Source organism: Lissotriton vulgaris, unplaced genomic scaffold (genome assembly GCF_964263255.1).
Source record: "Lissotriton vulgaris unplaced genomic scaffold, aLisVul1.2 SCAFFOLD_327, whole genome shotgun sequence".
Taxonomy (NCBI): domain Eukaryota; kingdom Metazoa; phylum Chordata; class Amphibia; order Caudata; family Salamandridae; genus Lissotriton; species Lissotriton vulgaris.
Genome location: NW_028254275.1, coordinates 505,900 through 533,495, shown reverse-complemented (window position 1 = coordinate 533,495; position 27,596 = coordinate 505,900). Strand labels below are relative to the sequence as shown.

Here is a 27,596-nt window from a genome sequence, read left to right as displayed (position 1 = left end):
AGACATGGCTTGGCAGTTCGGGCTGGACTCTTCCCATGAGGCACAGGGTCAAGGCGTATTTGCATATGGCCGTGTCTGAACTGGGGTGGTGTGGAGTGCAAAAAAAACGATGGATTTAGGCACAGATCTCTGTACTGGGGTGAATGTATGACATTGTTCTGCATTCTGTCCATCAATTGTTGTTTTGCAATTTGTCACCCCGAGTGGGATGGGTATGCTCAGACGTGAGTCCAATGCTCTCCACACCACTGGAGTCAAGCTATCCTGGCTGAAGACGGCTGATAGCCAGAAACCGGTCCTAGGATGCTTGATTCTGGTCCAGGAAAGTCATGGCTTGGCAGTTCGGGCTGGACTGTTCCCATGAGGCACAGGGTCAAGGCTGATTTGCATATGGCCATGTCTGAACAGGAGTGGTGTGGAGTGCAAAGAAACAATGGATTTAGGCCTAGATCGCTGTATTGGGGTGAATGTATGACATTGTTCTGCATTCTGTCCATCAATTGTTGTTTTGCAATTTGTCACCCCGAGTGGGATGGGTATGCTCAGACGTGAGTCCCATGCTCTCCACACCACTGGAGTCAAGCTATCCTGGCTGAAGGCGGCTGATAGCCAGAAACCGGTCCTAGGATGCTTGATTCCGGTCCAGGAAAGACATGGCTTGGCAGTTCGGGCTGGACTGTTCCCATGAGGCACAGGGTCAAGGCTGATTTGCATATGGCCATGTCTGAACTGGGGTGGTGTGGAGTGCAAAAAGAGATGGATTTAGGCCCAGATCTCTGTACTGGGGTGAATGTATGACATTGTTCTGCATTCTGTCCATCAATTGTTGTTTTGCACTTTGTCACCCCGAGTGGGATGGTTATACTCAGACGTGAGTCCCATGCTCTCCACACCACTGGAGTCAAGCTATCCTGGCTGAAGACGGCTGATAGCCAGAAACCGGTCCTAGGATGCTTGATTTCAGTCCAGGAACGACATGGCTTGGCAGTTCGGGCTGGACTATTCCCGTGAGGCACAGGGTCAAGGCTGATTTGCATACGGCCATGTCTGAACTGGGGTGGTGTGGAGTGCAAAAAAACGATGGATTTAGGCCCAGATCTCTGTACTGTGGTGAATGTATGACATTGTTCTGCATTCTGTCCATCGATTGTTGTTTTGCAATTTGCCACCCCGAATGGGATGGGTATGCTCAGACGTGAGTCCCATGTTCTCCACACCACTGGAGTCAAGCTATTCTGGCTGAAGACGGCTGATAGCCAGAAACCGGTCCTAGGATGCTTGATTCCGTTCCTGGAAAGACATGGCTTGGCAGTTCGGGCTGGACTGTTCCTATGAGGCACAGGGTCAAGGCTGATTTGCATATGGCCATGTCTGAACTGGGGTGGTGTGGAGTGCAAAAAAACCGATAGATTTAGGCCTAGATCTCTGTATTGGGGTGAATGTATGACATTGTTCTGCATTCTGTCCATCAATTGTTGTTTTGCATGTTGACAATCAGACAGCATGGCATTGTATATTGTGACAGTCTGTAGATCTGGGCGAGGACCTGGAGTCATTGTGGGTGTGCACTGTGCCTCTCTCCACCCGTCCCCCCAGTACCTGGTGGTCCCTCAACCTGTTGTGGTTCTGTTGTGTCCTGTCGAGCAGTGTCCGATCCCCCAACTCTGGCCACAGTCTCCAACCTGATGACTGTCGACACCAGCTCCTCTATGTCATCCAGCTCGAACTGTGTCACTGGCCCCCACCTCCAGTCTGCATTGCTGCCTTCTGGTTGGCAGAGTGTTTCTTATTGGTCCTCCACTTGATGTCATTCCACCTCTTGACTTCGTCTATTGTCTTCTTGTGCTCACCGAAGGCATTCACCTTGTCCACGATGTCCGCCAGATTCCATTTTCAGTACCCAATGACATGTTGGAGGTGACGAACAGTTGTTGATGGTGTTCCATCACCTCCGTGACTATGATCCTGTTCACCTGCAGACTGAACTTTGTCTTCTTGTCCTTGCCCTTCCCTGTCCCCGACGTCCCAGGCTGGTCGTCTGGGGTGCGTGTGGGGTTTCGCTCGTCCTCTGTGCCTGCTCCGGCTGCCTCCTTGGTGCTTGGGTGTTGGTCAGTTTGTGGTTGGGTGTTTTTTCTACTTTTATGGTGTTTTTTCCCACCTGCCAGGTGTGTGTTGCAGGTCTGCTGCTGGTTATTGCTGATTTCCTCATTGCGTTTTGGCCCATTGCAGGTATTTTGGTGTTGTGGTTTGTGTTTTCGTCTCCATAGGGGTTGGTTGTATCGCAGACATTGTTCACGGTTCTGCAGACGATCGCATGCTACCGCTGCATTGTGATTTCCATAATTGCCACAGGGTTATTTTCCCGTGATAAGCTGCTGATATGTTGAAAGTAGCGTTACTCTACTCCAGCGCTAGTTATCACACGTTCTTGTAGATTTCCACTTTACTCTTTTACAATGAAATCGTTATGGATTCTGTTTTAGTGTGATGACTATTTCCTTTATGGGACATGCTGTTATTTTATTCTGCTGTCTTTCACCATTATTTTTCTTGATATTTTTGAAAACGGATTTATCTTTACTAATTGAATAATAAGATGGAAAAAAGAAAATATCAAACTTAAATGAATAATAAAGATTTTGAAATACCTACCAAACCTCCTATCATTGAATGTCAAAGAAGGCTAATAGTTGATGTTGTTTGAGATGTTTTAATTTGATGCTCTATTCTAACTTGGTGGCAAAGATTCTTTCGACCTGAGGAGGAGTTGGCGGGGAGCTGGTGATCCTCATTATAAGTCACTGATTGGACTGTAAAATTAAATACCCTTTTCAACGTTATCAACTGTTTGTTGAAAGGTTTCTGATGTGGAGAGCTTTGCCTTAAAGGTATTTAGAGTGTGGCTGTAGTTATCAAAACTATAAAAAATATATTTTTATAAGAATTAATTTGGAAAACATTATAATAGAACAAAACTGCAAGGAACAAGTGTCTTTTCCATGCCTTTAGCATCTGAATATTATGCCAACTGTATATTTATAGGTTATTATTTTTTATCTGAATAATATCAATTATTGGTGCATGTTAAAGTGTTAAAGGGTGGTATTTGCAAACATTAATTAAATGTACTGATACAAATGCAGTTGCTTTGTTTGCTATAAAAGAATATCAGGTTTAAAATGACATTTGTGTTTTTAATGTATTCAAGAGTGCGCTTTTTTTAATTAGAAGATCACAGTTAACATAAAAGTGTCTCTTTGTTTTTGTTCAGGAATACACAATGGATGTCTTTTTCCGCCAGACATGGGTTGACAAAAGATTGAGGTATGAAGGTCCCATTGAAATATTACGACTCAATAACCTGATGGTCACTAAAGTGTGGACACCTGACACTTTCTTTAGGAACGGGAAAAAGTCTGTTGCACACAACATGACGGCGCCAAATAAGCTCTTTAGAATAATGAAGAACGGAACTATCTTATATACGATGAGGTACTTTTTCAATCTTACCAGGATTCTTGGAGCATGTTTATGCAATATATTTAATTTCTGAGGGAATAGCAATTTTATTTTAACGTTTCTCTTGTGTTTGTCTATTTGCAGGCTTACCATAAGTGCTGAGTGCCCAATGAGATTAGTAGATTTTCCAATGGATGGACATGCTTGCCCGTTGAAATTTGGAAGCTGTAAGTTAACATTCTGGCTATTTTATACCTCTGTAAGTTTTCATCAAGAGTCATCTTGTACATTTATCATTCATATCATGAAATGTGCATCAATTTTAACTTAAAGCCACTATTTCGATTTTGTTTAATTGAGCAATACATAAAAAGCTCTGTTGTACGACTAATGTAATGGCATGAGTTTGGGTAGATATGGGATTTCACACTTACCCTTCCTTTCTTGTTCAGTATACTATATTACTAGCATTCACCACAGTGTACTACAAGAACAAACTTTGTGAAATGCTAATTCCTATTTAGGAAGTGATCCAACTGCCTGATCCTAAGAAAGAAGGAATATCTGTTTTCATTCTTGTGTATCTAATGTGCCATTAACCCCTTGGCCGCGGGGGTAATTCCCCCGTAGTGCTAGGGGGCGGCGGTGGGGGGGCGCACAGCTCGTGACAAGCTCAGCTCGGCATGAGACACGGTGGCCTTGTGCTCATGACGAGCTGAGCTCGTCACGGCCACACCCATTTCTTTGGAACGCTAAGCACAGCGGGGGAATGAACCCCGCGTGCGAGCGTTTGAGCCGTTATGACGAGCTGAGCTCGTCATGAGCATGGGAGGGGTTAATACCCACACCAGGTTTTTTACCTCAGTAAATCTTTCTATGGGATGAGCACCGTTGAATGATCATTCTCTATTGCAAACAATTAGACAAAGGACAGTGAAGCCCTGAAGGTTTAATTAAAAAATGTAAAGGTGAGGTTGATGTCAAAGACATGCTACAGTAGAGAAAGTAAAGTTTAAGCTTTTACTGGTATGTAATGGACTACTATTCAATCTTTTTCTTTTTGCCTTGTTATATAAGTCTTCTTCTATATTTAATCTCCAGACATTTGCCTGCCATTCGATGAGTTGAAAGATCTCGAGCAGGAGCTAGTTCCTTATAGACCTTTTCAGCAAAGTTCAGAATGTATCCTTCTCTTAGTAGTTTGATAATTTTTCCTTTCTTAAGCAAATCAAGACTTGGTTATTTTGATGTGCTCCTTCAGTCTAATGTGTGGTTGTGTGCCTGGACACCCTAGTTTGGTACCTGTTGCACTTTATAACTTTTATCATTTACTCATTCATTTAGGGAGGGAGTTTTAACACCAATCCCAGAAGATCTTCAAACAATTGAATGGATAAACTGATCCAGCTCCTAGATTCGGGCCTCCTAATGGAGTTTCTGGCTTTACAGAGCTGCACTAACCTCTAGAAGATAAATAAAGTACTGTCTCAGAAAAAATATAGCAAAGCTAACTCTCAAGTCACACTGATGTTACAGACTAGCTTTAGATGATAGAGCAAGCTCTCGTTGTAGCACTGATTTTAGAGGCAATAAGGATCAAATTCATGTCTCAGGTTTTACAAAATGTAAAGATATACTCACATGGTAGAGTTGCCACTCAGGTGCCATAGAAAGGCTGACTATGGCTTTAGATGGCCGAAGAACCTCACGGGCTGTCCTGATGGACCAGATGTATAATTTAGGCAAGATTACTGGGCCCCAAATGTAGCACTAATGTTTTCAATTCACCAACTGTAGAATAACAAATGCAGGTTTTATTTTTCACATATGATTCACCCCAGTCTCTCAGGAGCCATTGCCTATGGGTGCAGTGGCATCATGACATGATTTCAGGAGTAAATCTTAAATAAAATTTCTCTCTAATTCACTCATTTTCAGTCTAGTTATGGAACCTCTCAATCGCGTGCTCGTGTGTTAATTGGGCACCTCACAAACTGTATGAACGTTTGCATTCTGTCTTATAGTTCTGTGTATTTAATCCACCCTGATGTGGAGAGTGGTGGCCACAGCATTAAGTAAAGAGTATATTGTTCATACAAAATTTATTTTACTGTGGTTTACTTGGAACTGACACTTACATTTTAAAATGTTGCATGTGTCTGTCCACTTACCCAGTAGAGCAATCTTTAATGCTGCCCTATTTCTTTAATTTGCATCTGGAGGGGCTGTGTCTTCTCTTCATTTTCAGAACATCACACATTATGTTTTCCTATTAAGATTAAAGGAAGTAAATGAAAATATAAGTATCTTGAATTCAATATTTCTCGTGTTTTATAAATATTATCAGATTGAATGGCTAACCATCTTTTCTGTTTAGAAACATCACTTTAAACTCTTGACTGTAGATAAAATTACACAAAATGCCATTTAACTAGTCTGCAGTGCTGCTAATTGCTTAAAAGTAAGTGAAACATTACTACTCACTAGTCTGCTACCTCTGTTCTGAAAGACCATATCCTATCGAGCAATATCATGCTCCCAGTAAGAATTTCGAGCATTTTTTGAGGGGGGTGAGAACCCACGTCAAATAATCACAATTCTTGTTGGGGTTATAGGAAATTGGGTTAATGGTTGAGGGGCGTGCAACCCTACTCAAGCAGCAGCCACAATCCTTCTCAGGGTGAAGACACAAGTAAACCCTAAATTAACCTGTGCTCATCCCTCTGGTAGCAGTCAGGCTTAACTTGTAGGCAATGTGTAAATTATTTATGCAGCTCTTCAAACAGTAATAAACAAAAAACACAACACAAGATCAATCCCACACACATTCTGAAAATTAGAGTACATTTTAATAAATAAATCAAGACCAAAACAACAAAAATCCAGAACCAAAGATAGGAAATTGTAAAGATTTCAGTGAATATAGCACCAACTGTGGACATCTGGTAGCGCTAGACGAGGACAAAGTCACAAGTTCAGGCCGACGATGATGGAGCGCCGGCTGGCTACAGGAACCCACTTAGGTCCACTGAACACAGTATCTCAATTCTGGTTGCAAAGAGTTGTAGAGTCCCGAGTAGACAATGCATTGCACATCAGAGGTGATGCAAGGTCCAGGCGAGTAGATGCATCATGCAGTGGTGGTTCCAGGGGGCTGTGTCGGGCAATGCTATGTCCCTGCATGGATATGCGTCACACAGTGGTCGTTCAAGCAGGCTACTGTAGGCGATGTGGAGTCATTGAGTGGAAATGCAAAGTGCAGCGATGGCTCCAGCGGGCTGCTGTAGGCAATGCGGGCTGCTTGTACTGGGGAGGTCAATGCAGCAGAGGCAAAGCATCGGTTCTGCACGGGAATGTACCGCGCAGCAGAGGAGATGCATCAGTCTTACTGGATTCAGAGATGGGCTTGCAGAGCACATTCAGGTCCACTTCCAAGGGTCCTGGACTGTGGTGGCACCACTTGGCAGGTTAGGACTCACAGTTTTGAAATCCAGGAGTGGATTACAAGAGACTAATCCTTGGAGTCACTCTGGTGGTTCTGGGTACAGGTTCCAGGTCCAGCCCTTCTCAACTAGGTGAGAGGGCAGCATGAGAGCAGGGAAGCATGTCAGTACAGCAAGGCCAGTAGAGTAGCAGTCCTTACAGCAGCACACCAGTCCTTCTTTCTGGCAGAGAATTCTACAGGTTCAGAAGTGTACTCAAGAGTTGGTGTGTGGGGGCCAATATTTATACCTGGTGCCATCTTTGAAGTGGGAGAAGCTTCTAGAGAATTTCCTGTGAAGTGCTCAGGTTTCCTTCTTCCATTGCCTTAGCTCCAGTTTTACTGCAGTCCTTTGTGTGATGTCAGGACACAGCTTAGTCAAGTGCAAGTTGGTCTTTGTTCAGACCTGCAACCCCATTGTGCCAGTGATGGTCCACCATGGTCCACCAAGGCACACCTAAGTGCTCTATTGTGTGTGGCTGTCTGGGAAGAATGTGCATAGACCAACTACACTCAGTCATTTGATCCAGAAACAGGCTGCAGACACTAAAGGCCTGATTACAATTTTCGGAGGTCTTAGAGCAGGCGGCATGGCACCGGTTATTTTGTGGTCTGGTGGGCGGTCCTACGGTGGTGCTGTTTAAAGACTCATTGTCAGCCTTAAACAGCACCACCTCAGAACCGCCAGTGCACATTCCTTCATGGGAAGGAATGCACTATGTTGTGCATTCCTTCTTGTGTGGGGTTTCAAATCTACATCGGGGCTCCTGTGCCCCCCTGGTTGCCCCTTCATGCATAGAGGCAAGAGGGGACCCTTTAATGCCCCCTTTCTTTCCTCACTGCTAGGAGCCTCCATGAGACCAATGGCATCTAATAGATCTAGATCTTCTACATCTAATAGATCTAGATCTAATCGCTCTATATCAAATTGATCTAGATCTATTTATATAAGTAATTGATCCTCTTTTCAGCATAGGGTAACTTGCCTGAGGGTTACAAGCATAATGATTCAGCTCTATTATGATTAATGTAAAATAAGTGTACTTTGATGTACATATGGATTTAATGTGAGCTGAATTTAGACCAACAAAAGACACTTTAGAGCCTATATTCAGTCATAGCACGTATGAGATGTTAAGGATGCAAGTAGGAATTCGTTTTTATTATTAATGTTGATATGTGTTTTTTAGTTCTGAAGATAAATAAAAGCTGAAAATGTAAATGCTATTATAAGTTAAATTGCAATGTGATATTTTGTTCATGTTTCTAAGGGTTGTGTGTTATGTATATTTGAAAGGTGCAAATTGTTATGTATATTTGAAAGGTGCAAATCCTAACTATAGGAAAGTTAATCATTTATTTAGGTGGATGGTAGTACAACACAAGTAATAAAACCACTAACCTGTTATGGTCCATGCAAAGATTTTTGAATATTAAACCTGAGCTCAACCCTTGGTTCCTATGGCACAGAACTCAATATATAAGCATACACCATTTAGAAGTATCAAAACAGTAAAAACGTCAAAAACACAATGCAAAGAAATTCCCACTCCTATTTATAAAAATAGAGTTCAATGTAATATTCAAAATGACTATATATAAAGAAACGAGAGGAACCCTTGGAAACCCAAAGGACTAGGGTTCAGACAAGAACTATTATCAACTGTTGTCCTCTGGGAGACATAAATCATTTAAAAGTCATTCACTTTCATTCACCATACATAGTGAGGCACTTAATTTAATCCAACTCCCCAAGACCCAAGTATTGGCACAAGAACCCCAATTGTATGTAGAAATAGATACGCAATTTATTATCACAAACAAATTTTAAAAACATTCAATAACAAATCTTCATTGTAAATCAAAACATTATCATTTCATAGCAATGCTACCTTCATTGAATCACATTTAAAATCGCATATAAGTAAAAAACTATTTACGAGAGTTATAAACAGACAGTAAACTTTGTCATTGACTGCCACAATTCAGTGTTACACAAATATTTTGACCTGACCACCTTATTGTCTGTCACATTTAGCACTTTTAAGGTGAAGGATGAACAAACATTTGTGGCTGCACTTTATGCGTCGACGCGTTTCGAAGGTTCAGTCTATTAACACCTTCTTTCTCAAGACTGTGGTGATTACTTCCGTTATCATACACTCTTATTGTCTGTCACATTTAGTACTTTTAAGGTGAAGGATGAACAAAAATTTGTGGCTGTACTGTATGCGTCAACACGTTTTGAAGGTTCAGTCTATTAACACCTTCTTTTTCAAGACTGTGGTGATTTTTCTGACGAGGACGCCATTGTGCGATTAGCGTGCCATATACAAAGTACTACCACAAATTTTTGTTCATCCTTCACCTTAAAACCGAAATCTCAAAGATGGAGAAAAAGGCGACTGGGAGCCTGTTCCAGGCCTGGGCCCCCAAGAAAGCAAAGGATCTGCCACCCATCCGAGCCAAATGAACTTTAGGAGTACAAGTGCGGTGGGTGCAAGAAGATCTTAGGGTACAGGCTGGGGTGTAACGGATGACTCTTCTAGTAAGTTAGGCGGCTCCTTTCCCATGGAAAGCCTTAAAAAAGACAATTAGCGCTTTGAATTTGATCCTCTCCTTTAATCTCAGCCAATGCAGTGATTTAAGAAGGGGAGCCATCGAGGACCTGGGTTTGGGTTGCAGGATCACCCTAGCTGCAGCATTTTGTACTACCTGTAAGCAATATAGAAGATAAGAGGGAAGTCCCAGATATAACACATTTGCATAGTCCAGTCTTGGTGTCACCAAGGCCTGGACCACTATGTTCCTCGACTCTAGAGTCAACAGGGGAAGAAATATTTTCAACATACGCAGGATGCCGAAGCAAGAGCCACTAAGGCTTGGACCTGGGATTTCATGGACAAGGTGTTATCCATCAATACTCCCAGGTTCGAACAACTGACTGCTCGGTGTGCGGTTGTGAATATTCTTCAGGCCACCAATCGTTCCAATTACTGACCGTAGGTTGGCCCAAAAAATTAATCTTGGATTTATCCGAGTTGCATTTGAGGCGATTAGCCTAAGCCACTGAAAAACCTTAGAGAGACACATGCTGATACTAAAAGTTAAGATTTGGTGTCCAAGGAAGTCCTCTTGCTGGTTGAATACCATTTGTACCTTTGCCCAGTAAAGATTTCTTCTTTCTCTATTTTTTTATGAAAAGAATCTTCTAGCACAGCAAAGCTGCATGTTGTATATGGGAAGGCTGCACAGGAGTTGGATCAGCTTGCCTGAAATGTCCATTGAAGAGGTTTTTCGTGCAGCAAAAATCTTCAAGCAGGACTAACTTGTTTTTCTTGGCCAGCAAGATTGCCCCTTGTGTGGATTGACCTGGGTGATTTATCTTGGTCCCCTGGATGTCTTGACGTACAAAATTGTTCTGAGCACCAGTTGGCAATGGCCCTTTTGCAGGGCTACCCCAAACATTTTGCCTTCCTCCTGCATTTTTGCTGATCTTGTTTTGGTTGGATTTGTGCAGTGTTCATTGCTAAACAGTGTTAAAGTGCTTGTGCTTGCTTCTTTAAACGTGGTAACATTGGCTTATCCCGAATTGGCAAATTTGATGTACTGATAAGTCCCTAGTAAATTGCACTACATGTGCCCAGATCTGTAAATGTAATGTTACCAGTGGGCCTGCAGCACTGATTGTGCCACACATCTAAGTTGCACTTTAAGCATTTCTCAGGCCTGACACTGCAGATGATGTGTGCTGTTTTAAACTATTATTTTGACCTGAAAAGTTAACCTTCTTGCCAGGCCCAAACCTTCCTTTTTATTACATATAGGTCACTTCTAAGGAAGGCTCTGGACAGCTCAGGTCAGGATGCAGTGTATTTTAAAAGTAGGACATGTACTTTTAAGGTTTACAATTCCTGTTAGTGAAATACACTTAAATTCATTTTTCACTACAGCAAGGTCCATCTCTTCCGTAGGTTAACATTTGGTATTGCCTTATTACGTTTTATAAGTGTCATTTCCAATTGGAAAGAGATAGGAAACCCAAATGTGTTGTCCCCGGACTCACAATTTAAAAACACAACTGATGGAGAAGTTGGTTTTTAAACTGCAGTTATGAAAATGCCACTTTTAGAAAGTTTAGTATTTTTTTACCTAAACCAATTGGTGCCATCTGCCTATTTCTTTAATACATGTCTGGGGAGGATGACAGCTGAATTCCAGCAGTCTCTCTAGACAGCAACACACAAAGTTAGGGTAGGTGTGAGTAGCCTTCTGCATGTTGATGGGTCATCTTGAGCAGGATGGTGGGAGAAGCTGACACTCTGCACCTGAAAGTGCTGTGCATTGCCCCCACACAAGGGAGCGCATACTCTCCAGGAGATAGTCTGGAGTGAGGGCAGGAAAGGCAGGGTCTTGTGCACATCAAAGCATCTCTTTGAAGTCCCCCTATTTCAGAGGCCCAAATGGGTATAAACACTGGGCCTCTGACACTACTAGATCAGAACATTTCTGGAATTATGGTCATTCTAACACAAAGAAGGACTGCTGTGCCCTACAGGAGGGGCTGCCACTTTACTGAACTGCTTTGCTTTGTTAGTCTGCTGCTTCTTGCCTGAGAGTGAAAAGGACTAGACTTGCATCTCTACATCCCAGAACCTAAGTTTCTCCAAAGGCTTGTTTGCTTGCCTCATATGGCTGAAGTCTCAGGGATATCACCTCTATCTTCAGAAATAACAACTGCATTTGGCTTGCTGTAAGTCCTGCTTTGCCAAGTGGGGCCAACCCGGTAAAGGGCCTTTGGAAGTGAGTAGAAAGTGCTTCAGCTGCCAGAATCTCTGCATTTACGGCATTGAGCAGATCGGAACCGATGCATCATCTGCGGCAAGATTGGGATCGACGCATCACTGCTGTTGCAGGGACCGGACCGGTGCATGACATTTAGAATTGCTGCATTCCCTTTGGAACCAACTCATTGCCACTACTGAACGGAGAAAATCGACGCGTTGCCCTCCTAGTGTGGATCAAACTGGTGCATCGCATTTGGAACTGCTACTTTCTGGACCGACGCTCTGCTCAACATAATCAACACATTGCCACAGTTGCATGGAAAAATTTGGCGCAATTAGCAATGCATTGCCTCTTAAGTTAAGTCTGACTACTCTGTTCCAAGTGCCAAGCTACCAGAGGATGAACACAGGCAACATAAAGGGTGTTTCTGACTTATCCTGACTAGGATGGTGGTTCCCGCTTGAACAGGGTGCATACCTCTGCCAAACAGAAATCCAATTTCTAACAATACCAATGTTTTGGAGATTGTTTAAGAGGTGCAGCTAGATATCCCAGGACCTAAGAGACAGCACTTATGGTTCAAGCCATAGCAGAGTTTAGTCAAGATCTAGATGTGCATGCCACTATGGGAGAAAGACCTCTTTCAGCTTGTGATGTCTCTGCAGCCGAATTTGAGGTCAGCCAACTGGCCCTTGAAATGTACCTCTTTGTGCTGGGTACAAGTGGGAGCAGCTCCAGTCCTTCAGGTTTCATCATATGTCTCGAACAGCAGGGACAGTCAATCTTCTGTTCTTGTGCATGCCCAGAAAGATTTCTGATGAGCTTTGGGTACCGTGGCACATGTGTGGGTTTCATTAAACAGTGGGTGGAAGTAACTCCTGGGCACACCCTAACACATGTGCAAAAGGTTCCAGTGGGCAACCCTATTTATTTTTGCAGCACATCCTCGTTGCCTTACTGCAAACTATCCCACAATGCATAATTAAGGAAAATCCAAGATGACACAGTCCTTTTGTCCTTCAGGGGTGGTAGTGTGCCAGTCAGGGATATGTTTATTTAATGAGCTATCTCTCCCTCCTTAGCTGCACCAAACTGGTTCTGAGACAAATCCCCCTCTCACTGGGCTAATGGCCAACTGGCTACCTTGGACATAAAGAACAAAGACTTTGTCTCCCTCAGGGCTTCCCTTACACTAAACTCTGAATGGCCAGCACCATCCTAATGTTTTAGACCTCTTGCAGTTCTTGGAACCTCCCCAGATGCCCTTCCTGAGTTGATATGCATCATATTTTCCACAAAAAACCATCCTGTCACCAGGTCTTAGCCGTTTTCTTTGCTTTGGGATCAGTTTTCATACCCAATTAATGTCAACCACTGACGGGGCATCTGCTTTGCAAGCTAATGCTAATTAACTTCCCGAGCTCCAAGCAGGAAAAAGGTACCTTTCTGGAAGTTGCTTTTCCTAATAGCAAGTATCTAACTTTACCATTAAATTCGTTTCTTTAATAAATATAAAAAAAGTGCTTGAACTTATTCTCTAGATTGTCCCAAACCCAAGTTAGCAGAATTAGTATTCAAATCTGTACGACAGCTTCCCTCACATGACAAGAAGAGCCTTCCACAGTGAAAACGAAATAGCTTTTGGGTATATAGGTGACTTATTAATGTTTAAAGGGGAGTTTTATGTCCTGTATCAAAAATAATTTTGCCAGTTTGGGCTGATGGTTTAAACTGCAGCTTTCAGGCTACATTGTTAGGTCTGAAAACAATTCTTCCATTTTCACACTCGTGGATGGCACAATAAGTTCCGCAGCTCAGTTGTGATATTTAACATTCCATGCCATGGGTGTAGTTTCCACACCATATGCTATGGCCTTAAAGGAGAGTTAAGCATACAAGTTAGGGTTTATCCAATATTTACTTGTTTTCAGTGTCAGCACACATACACTGGGCATTGGACATGAGAGCCACAGTATGCAAAGTCTAAAATCCTGCAATAAAATTCAGCAAAATATGCGAGTGACCATGCAAAAAGGGGCATTTTCTCACATCACAACCTTCAGCATTCTACATACGTTGTTTTGATTATGGGTGTCACAGTTTAGATTGAGGTTGAATTGCCGAGGCCAGATTCCAATGTACTGGCTACTAATTCCTTCTCTGGACTGTGCTATGTGCTAGTCCATAATGAGGAATAACAAGCAATACCCACAGTTACCAGGCCCATAGCCACAAGCCTATACAGATTCAGCCGTGTTTCCACAAACAGGTGCAGGAGGAATTTGTGCACAGAAGCTCAGTGCAGATTCACACCCAGTACAACTTTTAATCAGGTGGGGCAGCAGCTCTACTAAGATATCACACTGCGTGACTTGAAATCATAACAGACATCTGTTTTGAAAAAATTATGAATTGTTCACTATTACTCTTCATACTTAGTAAAACTGTGTCATGTAAGAAGTACATTGTGGATTTAAAAAGCTGTTAACACATTCCATCAGTTTTGGGTGACGAGAGTCAGGGAGTGGCCCAGTTTTTCACCATCTCTCCTGGAAAATCTCAGCACATTCAACACTTGTACTCCAATAGGGTTGTCTGAATACAGGAGACAGGCTTTTATGTATTCCAGAGTGGGGTTACTTAGCAGGCCTTAATAAATGATACTGTGTGCAAAAGTTGCATTTAATTTCCCTTAGTTTTTCATTGTCTGTTTTGTATTTTGGTGAGCGCTATCAATAAAGTTGTCCTGTGTGTGTAGTCCTACTCAGTGGCTTCCCCTCAGCAATGGTGGAAGAGCGTCACCCCACTGCCTTGCTCAGAGCCAGCAAATGTAAAATAAGACTATGTTCTTGCATCTTATTATTTTCCATTTGCTGGCTCTCAGCCAGCAGTGTTGGGAGGGGGGTGGCGGGGCCGAGGCATGGGAGGGAGGGGGAGGAATGCTAGTGCACTCCACTCCCTAAGTGCTCATGTGTGTTTGGCTGGCTGTCTCAGGCTGACCAAAACACACATGCGCACTTAGGTTTTATCCAGCCCAGCTGCAATGAGCAGCCGGGCTGGAGAAAGCCCAGAGACTCACTTATCAGAGCAGGGCATCTTTCCTGCCTGCCTAGACCAATCCCCATGCTGCTCTGCAGCGTGGGGATTGGATAGGGAGTCTATCCCAGGGGCTGCTGGAACCAGGCAGGAAGAGGAGAGGCGGCGCAACGAGACACAACGCTGGAGGCAGCCGACGGCAAAAGGTAAGGTTTTTTTTGTATTGTATTTTTTACCCTCCTCCTGCACTATCCCACCCATGCCCTCCGCCCACCTTCATTTATGGCGGCCACCGCTGGTCCCACTTCTGTGTTTGTGGAATTTCCAGGGGTTTGTTGTTCAAAATCCTGTCACCCTGCATCACTTATCATCTGACGCAATGCAGAGGAGAACAAATAGGCTTTTTGTCTAAAGATTGTATAGATCTGATTACTATTATGCTACCAAATTCAAGCAGGTAAACTGCAGCTTTTCCCAGGGCATTGCCTTAGCAAACAACAAATCGCAATCATCAATTATTCATCGATTATTTCACTATCCATGTAAATATTTAAAACCATATTTATGAGATTGAGGAAACTATCATGTGGCGCTGCACGTATGCTTCAAGGCACTTTATGCTTATTGGTCCTATTTCTGTGTCTCTTAGATGCGTATCCAAAGACTGAGATGGTATACACCTGGACAAAAGGACCTGAAAAATCTGTAGAGGTCCCCAAGGAGTCTTCTAGTTTAGTACAGTATGATCTGGTTGGACAGACTGCTTCAAGTGAAACAATTAAGTCCATCACTGGTAAGCATTTTGTAAAAACACATCATGTAGTGCAATTGTCTCTAACCTACATTACATTGTTTAACAAAAAACACTTTTTGAAAATAGACCGAGCACATTTTTGTTATGACGCAATACATGCTTGACATTAGATGCAGATGTTGTAGAAATCAATTATTAACCAATTGGGTTCTATTTCCGGACTAACTATTCTGTCATCTAGTATCAACCAATTCAATCAAATGTGAAATACAGGGGTGAAAGTATGAGCCTTTTATATAAATGTGTAGATGCTAATTAAACCAACGTGCTCTCCGAACTTCAAAGTTGTTCTAGTAAAAAGTGGAAGCAACATGTGAAAAATATCAAAAAAGGACAATTTACTAAATCGAATAAAGCACTGGGTTGTGCAAACTTTAGTGTAATGTTGTGGGGCCCTAGGCCGCAATGCACATTTAGGGGCCGATTAGGATGGAGGATTTTCCGCCTCCTCTGGGCCGGCGGAAGCCACCTCCGGCCCGGAGGAGGCGGAAAATCCATTGCGGGCTCACCAAAGACCCACCGCCACATTACGATGGCTGGTGGGTCTTGGTTTCTGTCCGCTGCTTTTCCGCCGCGGTCGGATTACAACCGCGGCGGAAAAGCTCTCATTTGGCTGGCAGTGTCTATCAGACACCGCCGGCCAAATTAGGAAGCATTTGAAAACATGCTTTTCCGCGGCGGTTTTTCCGCCGTGGAAAAGCATGTGTACTTTTGATTTTGGGGCCCGTTGCGGGCCCCCAGGGTGTTGGTGGGTGGGGGGTGCACATGGGGGGTACCTATGGTACCCCCCAGCATTTACATGCACAATGCGGCAGGCACCGCGCGGTGCCTGCCGCTTTGTGCATGTAAATGTTACACATGCACTTTTAACATTGCGGCGGGTGCTGCTTGAAGCAGCACCCGCCGCAATGTTAAATATCCAGGATGTGACCGCCAGGGTGGCGGTCACATCCTAATCGCACATGAGGGAACGCCGCAGCCCATGCGGACGTTCCCTCATACTCTGGGGTCGCGGACGGACTCAAGTCCGTCCGCGATCCTAATCGACCCCATAATGTTGACTCAGACACTGAAATGTAGTTACTGTAACAGGCCATGGGAACGTGCGCCGGGCACCTTTTATTAGCAGGGTCACATGTCCTGTGATGCCTGTGTTGGATGGGTGTGGGGTGGATTATAAACCAGCCCTCAGAGAGTGGCTGACACCACAAACACTAGAACAGTGGCCTGCTGGTCTCTACATCTCTCCCAAAACTTTATTTAAAAAGTCCAACCCGTGGGAGGGAATAAAAGAACAACAGAAAACTCCACTGAGTCCATTCAGCTGCTTTCAGAACTGGATGATGGTACAACTGCAGGTAATGCCACAACTTCTACATGGCACAGTGCAGATCTGGTCATCCCTGGACTCAATGCACGGAAGTTTACAACCAAAGTCAAACAATTTAATGTGACGGTGCGTGGGGATCAATAGTGAAAATGGTGGATGTTATGTTTTCCCAAGGACATCTTGCCTCCATGAGCATCAAGACTCCTGTTTATTGTTGCAGAGTCTTCTGCAAATGCAGCAGTGGTTCCACCTGCAGGGTGATGAAGTAATTACCAACATCCTTCTCTCTCCAGGATACCCCTCTCTTTCTGGTATTCCGCTCTCATGGGTGCTCCTGAAGTCCCCTTCACCAGGCTTCCACTGGACTGGGTGTATTTCACTGTGTCACTCCAAAGCCATACTCTAGGCTTGTGGAGGAAGCACTAGGAGTCCCATCTTCAAGTCCTTCACTCTCCCTGGAGGGTAGTTGTTTCTGGATAGGACTACCTCTGCCTTCCATACTCTGGTGCCCCGGCATTGACAGGATGGTCATTGCAGGAACCAGCTTACGGCAAGAGATCTTCTGCTTCCTGGGACCGGTGGGAGAGCTGCTCTAGACTCATCTGTTGGGTCGGGTCCCGCTCACACCAGTAATATCTGAGGCCCTTGCCCCAGGATCACCACGGTCTTGTGTGGAGTGGTCGAATCCTCTTTTAGACCCCATGGCTGAGGACACTCAGGAAGTTTTAGTAGGACACAATACAGTCTCCCGTGTGACCCCAAAGGTGGATGGTACTAATGGTCCAGCTTGCTCTCATCATCAGGCGCCAGGTTTGCTTGGTGTAACCAAAGACTTCTGGACAGCTGACCTTTCATGGCGCCACAGATGTTACACAGGTGCTGTGCTTCACTCACAATGTCCAAACACTCCTCAGATGTTCTTGCATTCAGTCCACTTCTGTACCTTGCAGTGTGATAGAAATCTGTTCTTCTTTCTTAGGACTCACTTCGTGGTGGCCTCGTGCCACACTTCTTCCTTTTCCTATTCTTTCACTTCACAACGTGGTCTTGTCTTACTCTTCTTCTTTTCTGACCAGGAATTCTTCATGTGACGTGTGCTTCACAGGTCTCCCTGGCCATGTCCTACCCCTAGGACGATGCTTTCTCCTCTTCCAGTGACCAGACCTCTTGTTGTGATCTTCTTCATTTCACAACCTCTCCTAGGTCTTCTTCCTTCACCTTCCGATAAATCTTCTCTGACCGCTCATAGGTCATTTTCTCTAACCTCTCATCAGTCATCTTATCAGACCTCTCATAGGTCATTTTCTCTGTCCTCTCACAGGTCATCTTTTCTGACCACTTGTAGGTCATATCCTCTGACCTCTCACAGGTCCTCATCTCTGCCCTCTCGTAGGTCTCCTCTTCAACCTCTTGCAGGTCTCTTTTCTTGAGGGCGCACTCCTTCCGTCTCAAGACTACGCCGTCGTGGCACTCTACAGCCTCTACTCAGGTAAGCTTTGCATGGTGTGTCAATTCCTGTGATAACCTGGACCCTCTTCCTTGCAGGGCTCTCACCCTTGGTGTCCAGCCTGTACTGTCAGTCCCTCTGACACTGTCTTCGGTGCACTCCTGACTTTTGCGACCTCTGTTCTACACCATAGGGTGCTCCTGCTTCTGGCACATTGTGCGTTCAAGTCCTCCACTTGCGGTGGCGTCCTTTCAGCACTGGGCGTGCTGCAGCGCACTTTCCTCAAGCGTTCGGGGACTTGCTGCCTGGGGCTGTTGCCCTGTACTACATCTGCCATCCAGGTTGACCTCCTGTGTCCTTACTGCTGCAGTGACCACCCATGGCCACTAGGTGTCACTGCAAATCTCCTCACCAGCCCTTCCAGCCTTACTGCTTAAAGTTCCCTTCAGCACTCACTCGCTGACTGAGGATGTAATCCTTCCTCCACACATAGCAAGACAGAGTCTTGGGGGGGCTCTGCCACTTCAGTTTAGGCAGTTGCACTTTCCCCCATCCACTTTAGGCTGCAGTAGCTGTCCCTGTGCTGCTGTGCATTTCCGTTGCACTGTCCCTTACAAGCATTGTTTTTCTTTTTCTTTTCTTCATGGCAGGCAGCAGTGCCTCCCGTGATCTGTTGGTGGTGCTGCCACTGCTTCTGTCACTCTTCCTCATGGCTGCAGTTTCTCCACATCTGCAGGCTGTGCTGAGGTGCCGATATGGCTGTCTTCCAGCTGTTGCTTCTTGCTGGAGGCTGCATACGATCCTCTAGCTGCCATCTCTTCACTTCGGGGCGAGGCAGCCTACAGCACAGTCCCCTGAGGCTACCGACTCCACTCCTTCCCACCTGTACATGAGGGAGCCAGCACCCCCTGCACGTTAGTCCCGCTTGTCAGCCTTCCGCCATGAAGGTAATCTGCATTTCTTTCTTCTCTGGGACGCATCATGCCGCGTGTGGCTGCCACAGCAGGGGTGGATGGGATGTGTTTTATTTTGTATTAGGCCCTGTCCCCGCACTTAGGCAGAAGTCTTCATTAATCACAGGCTGTGTGGGGCCTCACACTGTTCTGGTGCAGCCACGTCCAGCTCTGCACCCCCCCACTGTGGAGCTCACATCCGCCAGCAGCAGGTTCACTTCGCGCATCAAACTCACCAATGGTTTGCAAATAAATATCTTCACGGGGACCATTCAATGCTCCGAGGCACGTGCCTTGGTTCACACCCGTGGAACGGCAGCCCCTTTTTCCCACACTGCTTCCTACTATTCAGGTAGGTGGTCACTACTTGTCCGCTCTTCCGAGCCTCGACAGCTTCACTCAGGCTTCGGGCTTTGAGGTCTTAACGGGTGCCGCCAGGCTTGGTGCTCAGAACAGCTAACACTCCTGCTCTGCCCTGCTCACAGCCTCATGCTGCCCTTAAAGGGGCTCACCTTATGCCCGAAGGGGCAATTCCTCTGGCTTCCTCATTCTCCAAACGGGTCCCTCCACTGTCCGGTCCCATCACACAACGCTTGTCACTCTGGTGCGGGGTGGGCTCCTGATCACCTCCTTCTACCCACCGGCACACCAGATACCCCACCTGCAACCAGGTACTTACTTGGACCGCTGGCAGGGGGAGCCCACAGTGCAGGCAACACTCTTCCCCTTTTCTACCAGCAAGGAGGCTGCACATGCGGGTCCACCCACTCATTGCCAATGTAATGTCGTGGGAACCTAGGCCCCCATGCACTTATAATGATGACACAGACACTGGAATGTAGTTACTGGAACAGGCCCTGGGCAAGTGTATCCGGCCCCTTTTATTAGCAGGGTCAAATGTCCTGTGACACCTGTGTTGCATGGGTGTGGGGTGGAGTGTATGCCAGCCCTCAGAGAGTGGCTGACACCACAAACACTAGAACAGTGAACAGCCAGTCACTACATTTAGCACCATTATTAATGTTTCGCAAAATAAATATGCACGCTCTGGCAAGGATATTGAGACGCGGAGTGCCACAGAGACGGAACCAATCTCCGCACTCTGGACGTAGCTCTGCTACGCTTCGCCAGCCTCCCGCCCACACTATTAAAACATTAAAAAAGCTCAATTTAAAACACCTTACCTTATCGGCGGCGTCCTCGGGCTTCCCTCTTCTTCTATTGCGCCTTCTTCTTGAAAACTGCGCAGGTGGGAGGCCAACTCCGCTCCGCCGCGTGTGTGCAGAGATTTGCCTACTTAGTCTTCTTCGGGGTTGCCTACATCACCTGTAATACCTCGGAAGATACATCTAAGGGAGTGAAAATTGTTGGGTCTGCATTACAGTAACCTGAGAACATAGTTTGAAAACACACAAATTACTACAAATAAATGCAAAAGACAATGGAAAGAAAAAACTCCAAACTGTCTTCCATACCTACCTGAGGGAGTGATGGTGCAAGACAAAAGGCAGACAGGATTTGAGGTAGGAAGCGGACAGGTAGGAAATAGCTCCTTCTTTTACTGTGCTTCATTTCACGAGGTCAAAAATCAGGATAGCCTGTTTCTCAAACATAGATCCCTAGAGTTCCTTTCATAAAGATTATATCCACAACACTTTCTAGACAGCCATGTTGCCTTTCACTCACACTCACACGATCCTACGTATGTTATAAACAGAGGTTAAGAAAAAGTAAGCTTGCAACCTGAATGTGCCCATACTTTTATGCCCCTCGCCTCACTAGCCTGCTTTCATCTCTAATATGGACAGACTTCTAGGTAGTTTTGGTCTCCAGAGGCACTTGCATTTTTAATTCCTGTCCGTCTTCTCTTGGCATTGTTTTTATTTGTTTCACTGTAGGCGGATAACTCAATTCAGTGGCCTGCTCAGGCCTCCTGTAAAACTGTATGATCGGAGGCATAAATTGGGAGGTGATAGGAGTGTCTAAAGTGGTAGCCTTCTGCCTTATTCTGTACTGTTTTCAAGTATGTATTTATCGTGTCGACTAGTAGGATTAATGTTAACTATGAACTAAAGGGGCATGTACAAAATCTGCTGTATTTTTCCTTTTTGTGCTGAAGTGACTTTGGGCCTTATTAAGAGTCTAGCGGTCCGAGGACTTCCAGACTCGGGGGGGCACCGCGGTCCGACTACTGAAGTAGAACTTCAGCGGTTGGACCTCCCTGGGACCGCCTGTTAGGGGCACAGCAGTGTGAGGCCGCAATATGCTAGGTGGGGCCACTGTGGCCTCACCAAGCATATTACGAGTTTCCTCACTGCCAGCGATCTCATGGAGGTGTTCATGCCATGAAACTGCTGGCAGTGAGGAAACTTAGGGCCCCCTTGGTACCTCAGGTCATGGTGATGCATGCAGGGAGTTCTTGTGTAATCCCCTGTTTGCATGAAAGCCCAGTTCCTGCACTCCATGCCATGCATAAACTCGCTGTGGCACTCCCATTGCAGTGTCTATTTCAAAGGCACTGCCGTGGGAAAGCCAAAGGACCCCCCGCAAGGCGAGAAAACTCATAATCTTGCTGGCGATCCATTTTGGTGGTGCACAAGTGGGGCGGTGGCATGCCACCCCACTCCCGTACTGACAAAATTGTAATCAGGTCCTTAGTTTAGCTTCTTACATAACATATTTTTGTCCAGTTACTTAGGTGATTTGACATGATTATCTATTGCTGAAGGAATGTGTTAAATGTTATGGACCGCATTGCGGTTACAATGCATAATCTGTGAAATGCTTATTGAAGAAGTGTGTTTTTGAGTGGAAAAAAAAAAACTAAAGTAAATAAACTTTAGCTTCAAAACAAAATATTTCCATTGGATTTTGAGGTGTCTAGGAGCAAGGAAAAATCACTGTGGAATTTAGATATGCACAAGTGATTACTTTGAAAATTAATTAAAAAAATAAACTGATGCAGAGTGAATAAACTATGAGAATTAGCAGTCCTTGCCATGTTCTGAAGAAGAGAGTGACACATGGTACTCAGAAAGCTGTTGCTGAGGCTCAAACTGAGGAAGACTTAAAGCGTGACGGTCAGTGAGAATAAAGAAGCTCTCAGATGTGCTAATTGCTAAGGATGAACACTGGATCTGGCTCTAAGAGGCCTTGCAAGAGCCCATCTTTGAATTCACAAAATAAAGGTGATTCTTGATTAATTGACGTCCCACATGTACCCAACAGTGAGAACGCGTGTCCTATTACATATTAGGGTTGATGTGGCACCACTTTGTAGTGTAGTGACGGTTACTGTTATCTTACAGAAATTGTTTCGACCTCAACCAAATTTAATTGAAACGACTCCACTGTCCTTACTACCCTTACTTCAACTGAAAAGGATTTAATATTTTGAACACACACATACATGCCTTGTCCTATACTTTGCAGCAGACCTCTTCCTTTCAGATATGTGGCTCAGGGTCTCCGCCATTTGTATATATTTTTTAAAATTAAATTTAGGCTTATTGTAATTGTAATTGTAATTGTAAGATAGTTTTTATAGAGCGCATACTATCGCTCCAAGGAACATCTTGGCGCTGTAATTCCGTAGCCTAGAATGGTGGGCCGGAAATACTACTCACATCAATTTCAAAGTACCTGAAGGTTTATTAGAGCCTAGACTAACTGTTTACTAACCGTGTCTGGTAGATTAAAAATCCAGGTTTTCAGGGCTTTCCTGAATTCGATTTCAGTGGGTATTTGCCGTAGGCTTTGTGGGAGTTTATTCCAGGCTTTAGTACCAAGGACGGCAAGAGATCTTCCTCCTTTGGTGGCTAGTCTAAATCTGGAACTGTTAGAAGACACATGTCTGATGACCTCAAGTTCCGACTTGGTATGTACGGCTTGAACCGTGGGAGCAGATATTTAGGCCCTTTTTTGTGGTATGCTCTAAAAGTAATTACCAGTATCTTAAAGAGCACTCACTTATGTATGGGGAACCAGCGTAACTGTTTTAAGGCAGCAGAAGCAGAAGATCTCCTTGGAAGATTAAGCACCAGGCTTGCAGGCAGCATTTTGGACAACCTGCAACCTGTGCAGGGTAGATCTATTCACTCCTGCATATATGCTGTTGCAGTAGTCTAAACGTGATGAAATTAGTGCCACTGCAACTGTCTTCTTTGCTTCCAAAGGGATAAAGTTGAAATACTTTCGAAGACCACGTATGATGCTGAAACAGGATCCTGCCACTGCATTCAATTGTTGTTTAAAACAGAGTTTTTCATCAAATATGACTCCCAGGTTACGTGCGGATAGTACTGTTTTTGGCGGAATTTCCTCATTAGGGGGCCACCATAGCTGGGGGGAAAACAGATTTTGGGGACCCACAGGGAGAATTTCAGTCTTGCCCGTGTTGCATTTCAGATGGTTAGTCTTCATCCAGTTAAAGGTTGCGGTAAACAAACTGCACTTCCTGTGGATTCTGATCTGCTTCTTTTCCTGATTAACACAGCCCTCATGTCAGGTCAGGCTTGAAGGTCTGTGGCTGCTGCCTCATCATAGACTTCAAGTCCCTTGTGTCAATGCAGACATAGCTAGATGACATTAGGGAGTCTACCCACTGTATTGGAGAAGGATCCTTGCACATCAGTACCACTCTCTTCCGACTTCACTGAGCCCAGAGCACACCCATCTGGTTGTGTTTTGGAGCAGCACATGCCTTTACCACATATTCCGTTACTCCAGACTTACAACAAATGCATGTTTACTACACATTCCTTTTCCACGCATATTGTTATGATGACATGCCTTAAGGAAAGCACTGGACTTTGGCTTGGTATAATTTACTAGTCAAACTCCAATCAATCTATCGATCAGTATTTGCATATCCTCTTTATTACCCTGAGGGGTATCCAGGCTTCTCAAACAGCCAGGTCTTGAGATTACTCCTAAATTCGGTGAGGGCGGTAGAGGTTCGGAGGAGGATGGGGTGGTCATTCCAGGCCTTGGCAGCGAGGTGGGAGAAAGAGCATCCTCTGGCTTGATTACAATGGATTTGAGGGACAGTGGCAAGGGCCAGGGAGGCAGACTGCAAGTGACTGGTGGGCTGGTGGAAGTTCAATTGGTTGTTCAGGCATTTCGGTCCCGAGCTGTGAAGGGCTTTCTGGGCAGCAGTAGGGGAAGAGTAGGACTTTAACGTCCAAAGCTGCTTTACTTAAGGCATGTTGTTGTAACAATATGCGTGGCAAAAAATGCATTTCTTGTAATGCCTACATTGTAACGGGAGCATGTGGTTCATGCAACATTACAAATGCTGCTTCCCCACCCATCTGCAAGAGAATTACGGGGTTGAGCAGTTTGTATTCGAACAGCTTCTAATCTTGCTTCCCGTTGCTCTTCTGTTTCTGAAGCTCGTAATGCCTTTTTCTTTTGTGCTTCTGATGTAGATTGACCAATCGATTTCCGTTTGGGGGTCATAACTGTCGACGATGCTCGCAAATTTGCTGTCTATTTCAGTATTCGAAAGATTATGAGGTCCCGGGGGGGCCATTTTTAATTTATTTTTTGACAGAAACCTTCGCGAGAGTGTACTCAACAACTTCCCAAAGTTTCATGGCGATCGGATGAATGTTGTAGTAATGCATAAAGGACAAACAGAGAGACAGACATACTTTCGTTTTTATATTTATAGATTTGCATATATAATTTGTTTCAAGGGTATGCACTGGGCCAGGAGTTATCTTTCCTTTCAGGTGTTTGCCGAGTCTTTCTGCTACAAATTCAGTTCAAGAGGTAACCTCCCTACAAAGAGACAGATCCATCACCATAGGGTAGACAATACACAGACGTCCCTTGCTGCACTATTTCTTTTTTTTCCTTTCTTCAAGACTTGGGATCGCTGGCCCTTGCGAGGATCAAACCAACTCCAAATTGAGGGAGTGGCTGAGTTGTGTAAACGCTCATGAACCTGTACAGCCTTTATACAGTATATAATGGCTAACCAACTAATGAAATTAGGGTACTGTAATGAGCCAGGGGAGAATTGCCCAGTTCCCCTACTTGTACAATTGTTGCCCATAAACTAATACTAACAAATGCATTTTCCTTTAAACTGACTACCAATGTGATACCACAGCAACAGAATGTAATTCAAATGCACTGAGTTTACCAAATAGTCTCCTATGACTCATTGCTCGAGCTTGTTGTTTTGTTAAACACAAATTAAATAGTATCATGTTTCGTGGTCCTCTCTGCAGTAGAGGGGTCTCCTTTCAATGTGTAGCTGACTTTGTGTTGTAGTTTCTGCCCATACACAGAACTATGTGCAGGAAAACAGGACCTCAGTGTATAGGGGTGTACCAACCTACCACATCAGTACCCAAAATCCCAAAACAACTAGCTATAGTTTCTCATTCGTTCTCCTCCAAATATCACAGAGCTACAAAGATTAGACAACTCAGAAAACAACACTCCCGACTCTCTCAGGAATCGCGGGAGCAAGACGTATGCTTTCGCTCACTCACTTGTACATAATGAGACTAAGCAGAGTCACTGAAATAGTTCAAACAGTTTATTTTAACTATTGTGCTCTACAAAACAGTATACGTGTCACTACTAGCAGCAAAATGTTTAAACTCAGCACAGTTAGCATTGTTACAATTTCATAGAATACGAGGGGAGAAGTTATTTTTTTAAAGACTGTGGAAATGAGGGCAATCTCTGGGCTTTGACAGCAGACCCCATACCTTAAAGCCTGGATGTAAGGTTTACATCTTAGGAACAGCAGAGCTCTTCTCCATGGAACAGCTTTCTCCAAGTGTGGTAAAACAACATGCCACAATGTAATATCAAAGCATGAGTCTTCAGTACTGCAGCTGTTTGTAGAATTATATGTCTTGGGGCTAAGGACTGACCAGAATAGAATAACAAGGTGCATTGTTGATCGACCTTTCACATCGTGTTCAGACTAAACTCCAGGAAAGGCAGAGAACGTGAAAGCAGCCCGTTTTCATGTGAAGGACACAAACAGAGTCTTGCAAAAAACAAAGTCATGTAGTAGCGTGCAAAAAAGCAGCATCATGGCAGCGAACCTCATGCTAACTTAGCAATATCGACAATGTCCCCAGGTGCCATATAACAGTAGAGGGCGTTTTCTTTCAAGGTGTGGCTGACTTTAAGGCTACATATAAAACAAGGTGAGCAAGGAGTTATATGGATTAGAATGGGTCACCAGCAGATGTAATATACACATATATTTGCAAGATTTTGGTACATGCTGAGTAATGATAGCTTATATTTTGTGCATATAGATAGATGATGACTGCACAATCACAATCAATGGATGTTACAAAAAAGCATGTTGAATTAGTGACATGCATGAATTTAACTCCTTAGCAGCGTCGAACGTTCAGCGCCCAGTGCTGAACGTTCGAATAACGGGTGCGGACCCGTCGGCCAACGGTCGTGGGCAGCACTGGCAAGGTAGTGCTCGCGACGACCGTTGGCCGACGGCAGCACTTAAAGGGTTAATCATGAAACAGTAGCATAAGACATAAACTAAAGTGTGAAATTAGTGGGTAATAATAGCAAAGGACCTCCTTGTATGGGTGTGTTGAGGAGGTGACTTTTAGCTGTTTTATTTAGATTGAGGTTGCAGATGATTGTTTATATTGCCTTAAATTAAATATTTTTTGTACTTTACTTTCATTACTTGTTATAAGCACATGATCGTCCATTTGGCCTCCTTGTGCTGTATACATATTTACCAGTAAGATTGCCAAATAGCTGGTAAATCTTGCAGATGCCTGTCTAATTGCTAGTCAGCAAAGTATTGAAAGAGTAAGCAGTTCTCAAGCTGGCAAATCCAAAGGGAGGTCCCAATCTGAAAATTAACTACGAAAATAGATCTGCCAGAAGTTCACATTTTTTCAGACCTTTGGGCTTTTTATTAGAAAAACAGATAAATAAGACAAGATGGGTCGCGCAGCGGCGGTTCTGATGAGGCTGCGGGACGAGATGTGATGCAGGTCTTTGTAACTGGGTGATATAGGCAGCAGCTGTTCATGCTTAGGGTTGCAGATGAGATGTGGGGGGTTTTCAGGAGCCACAGAGGCTGTCAGCGCACCTAAGGCCCACTTCCAAGGGTCCAGGACTGGGATGGCGGGGCATCACTTGGCAGGGTAGACTCACAGATAGCAGAGTCCAGATGCTCAGTTCAAGGTTATAGAAGCCTTTTGTCCCTGAGGCTCTAGTTAGGTGGCAAGCAAGCTAGCCCTTAAAGTCACTTTGAAGTCTTGGGTTCAACA

The 27,596-nt window shown here is 44.5% G+C and overlaps 1 protein-coding gene across 2 annotated transcripts in view; it reads left to right on the top strand.

Moving 5' to 3' along the window:
- The window catches only part of LOC147659598 (gamma-aminobutyric acid receptor subunit alpha-4-like), a 509,601-nt gene that overhangs the window by 186,961 nt on the left and 295,044 nt on the right, over window positions 1-27,596 (top strand). For both annotated transcript variants that reach the window (XM_086951620.1, XM_086951619.1), the window contains exons 4-6: window positions 3,272-3,492; window positions 3,604-3,686; window positions 15,414-15,557. In XM_086951620.1, coding sequence (XP_086807746.1) covers window positions 3,272-3,492; window positions 3,604-3,686; window positions 15,414-15,557 — 448 coding nt within the window. The remainder of the gene's footprint in view (window positions 1-3,271; window positions 3,493-3,603; window positions 3,687-15,413; window positions 15,558-27,596) is intronic.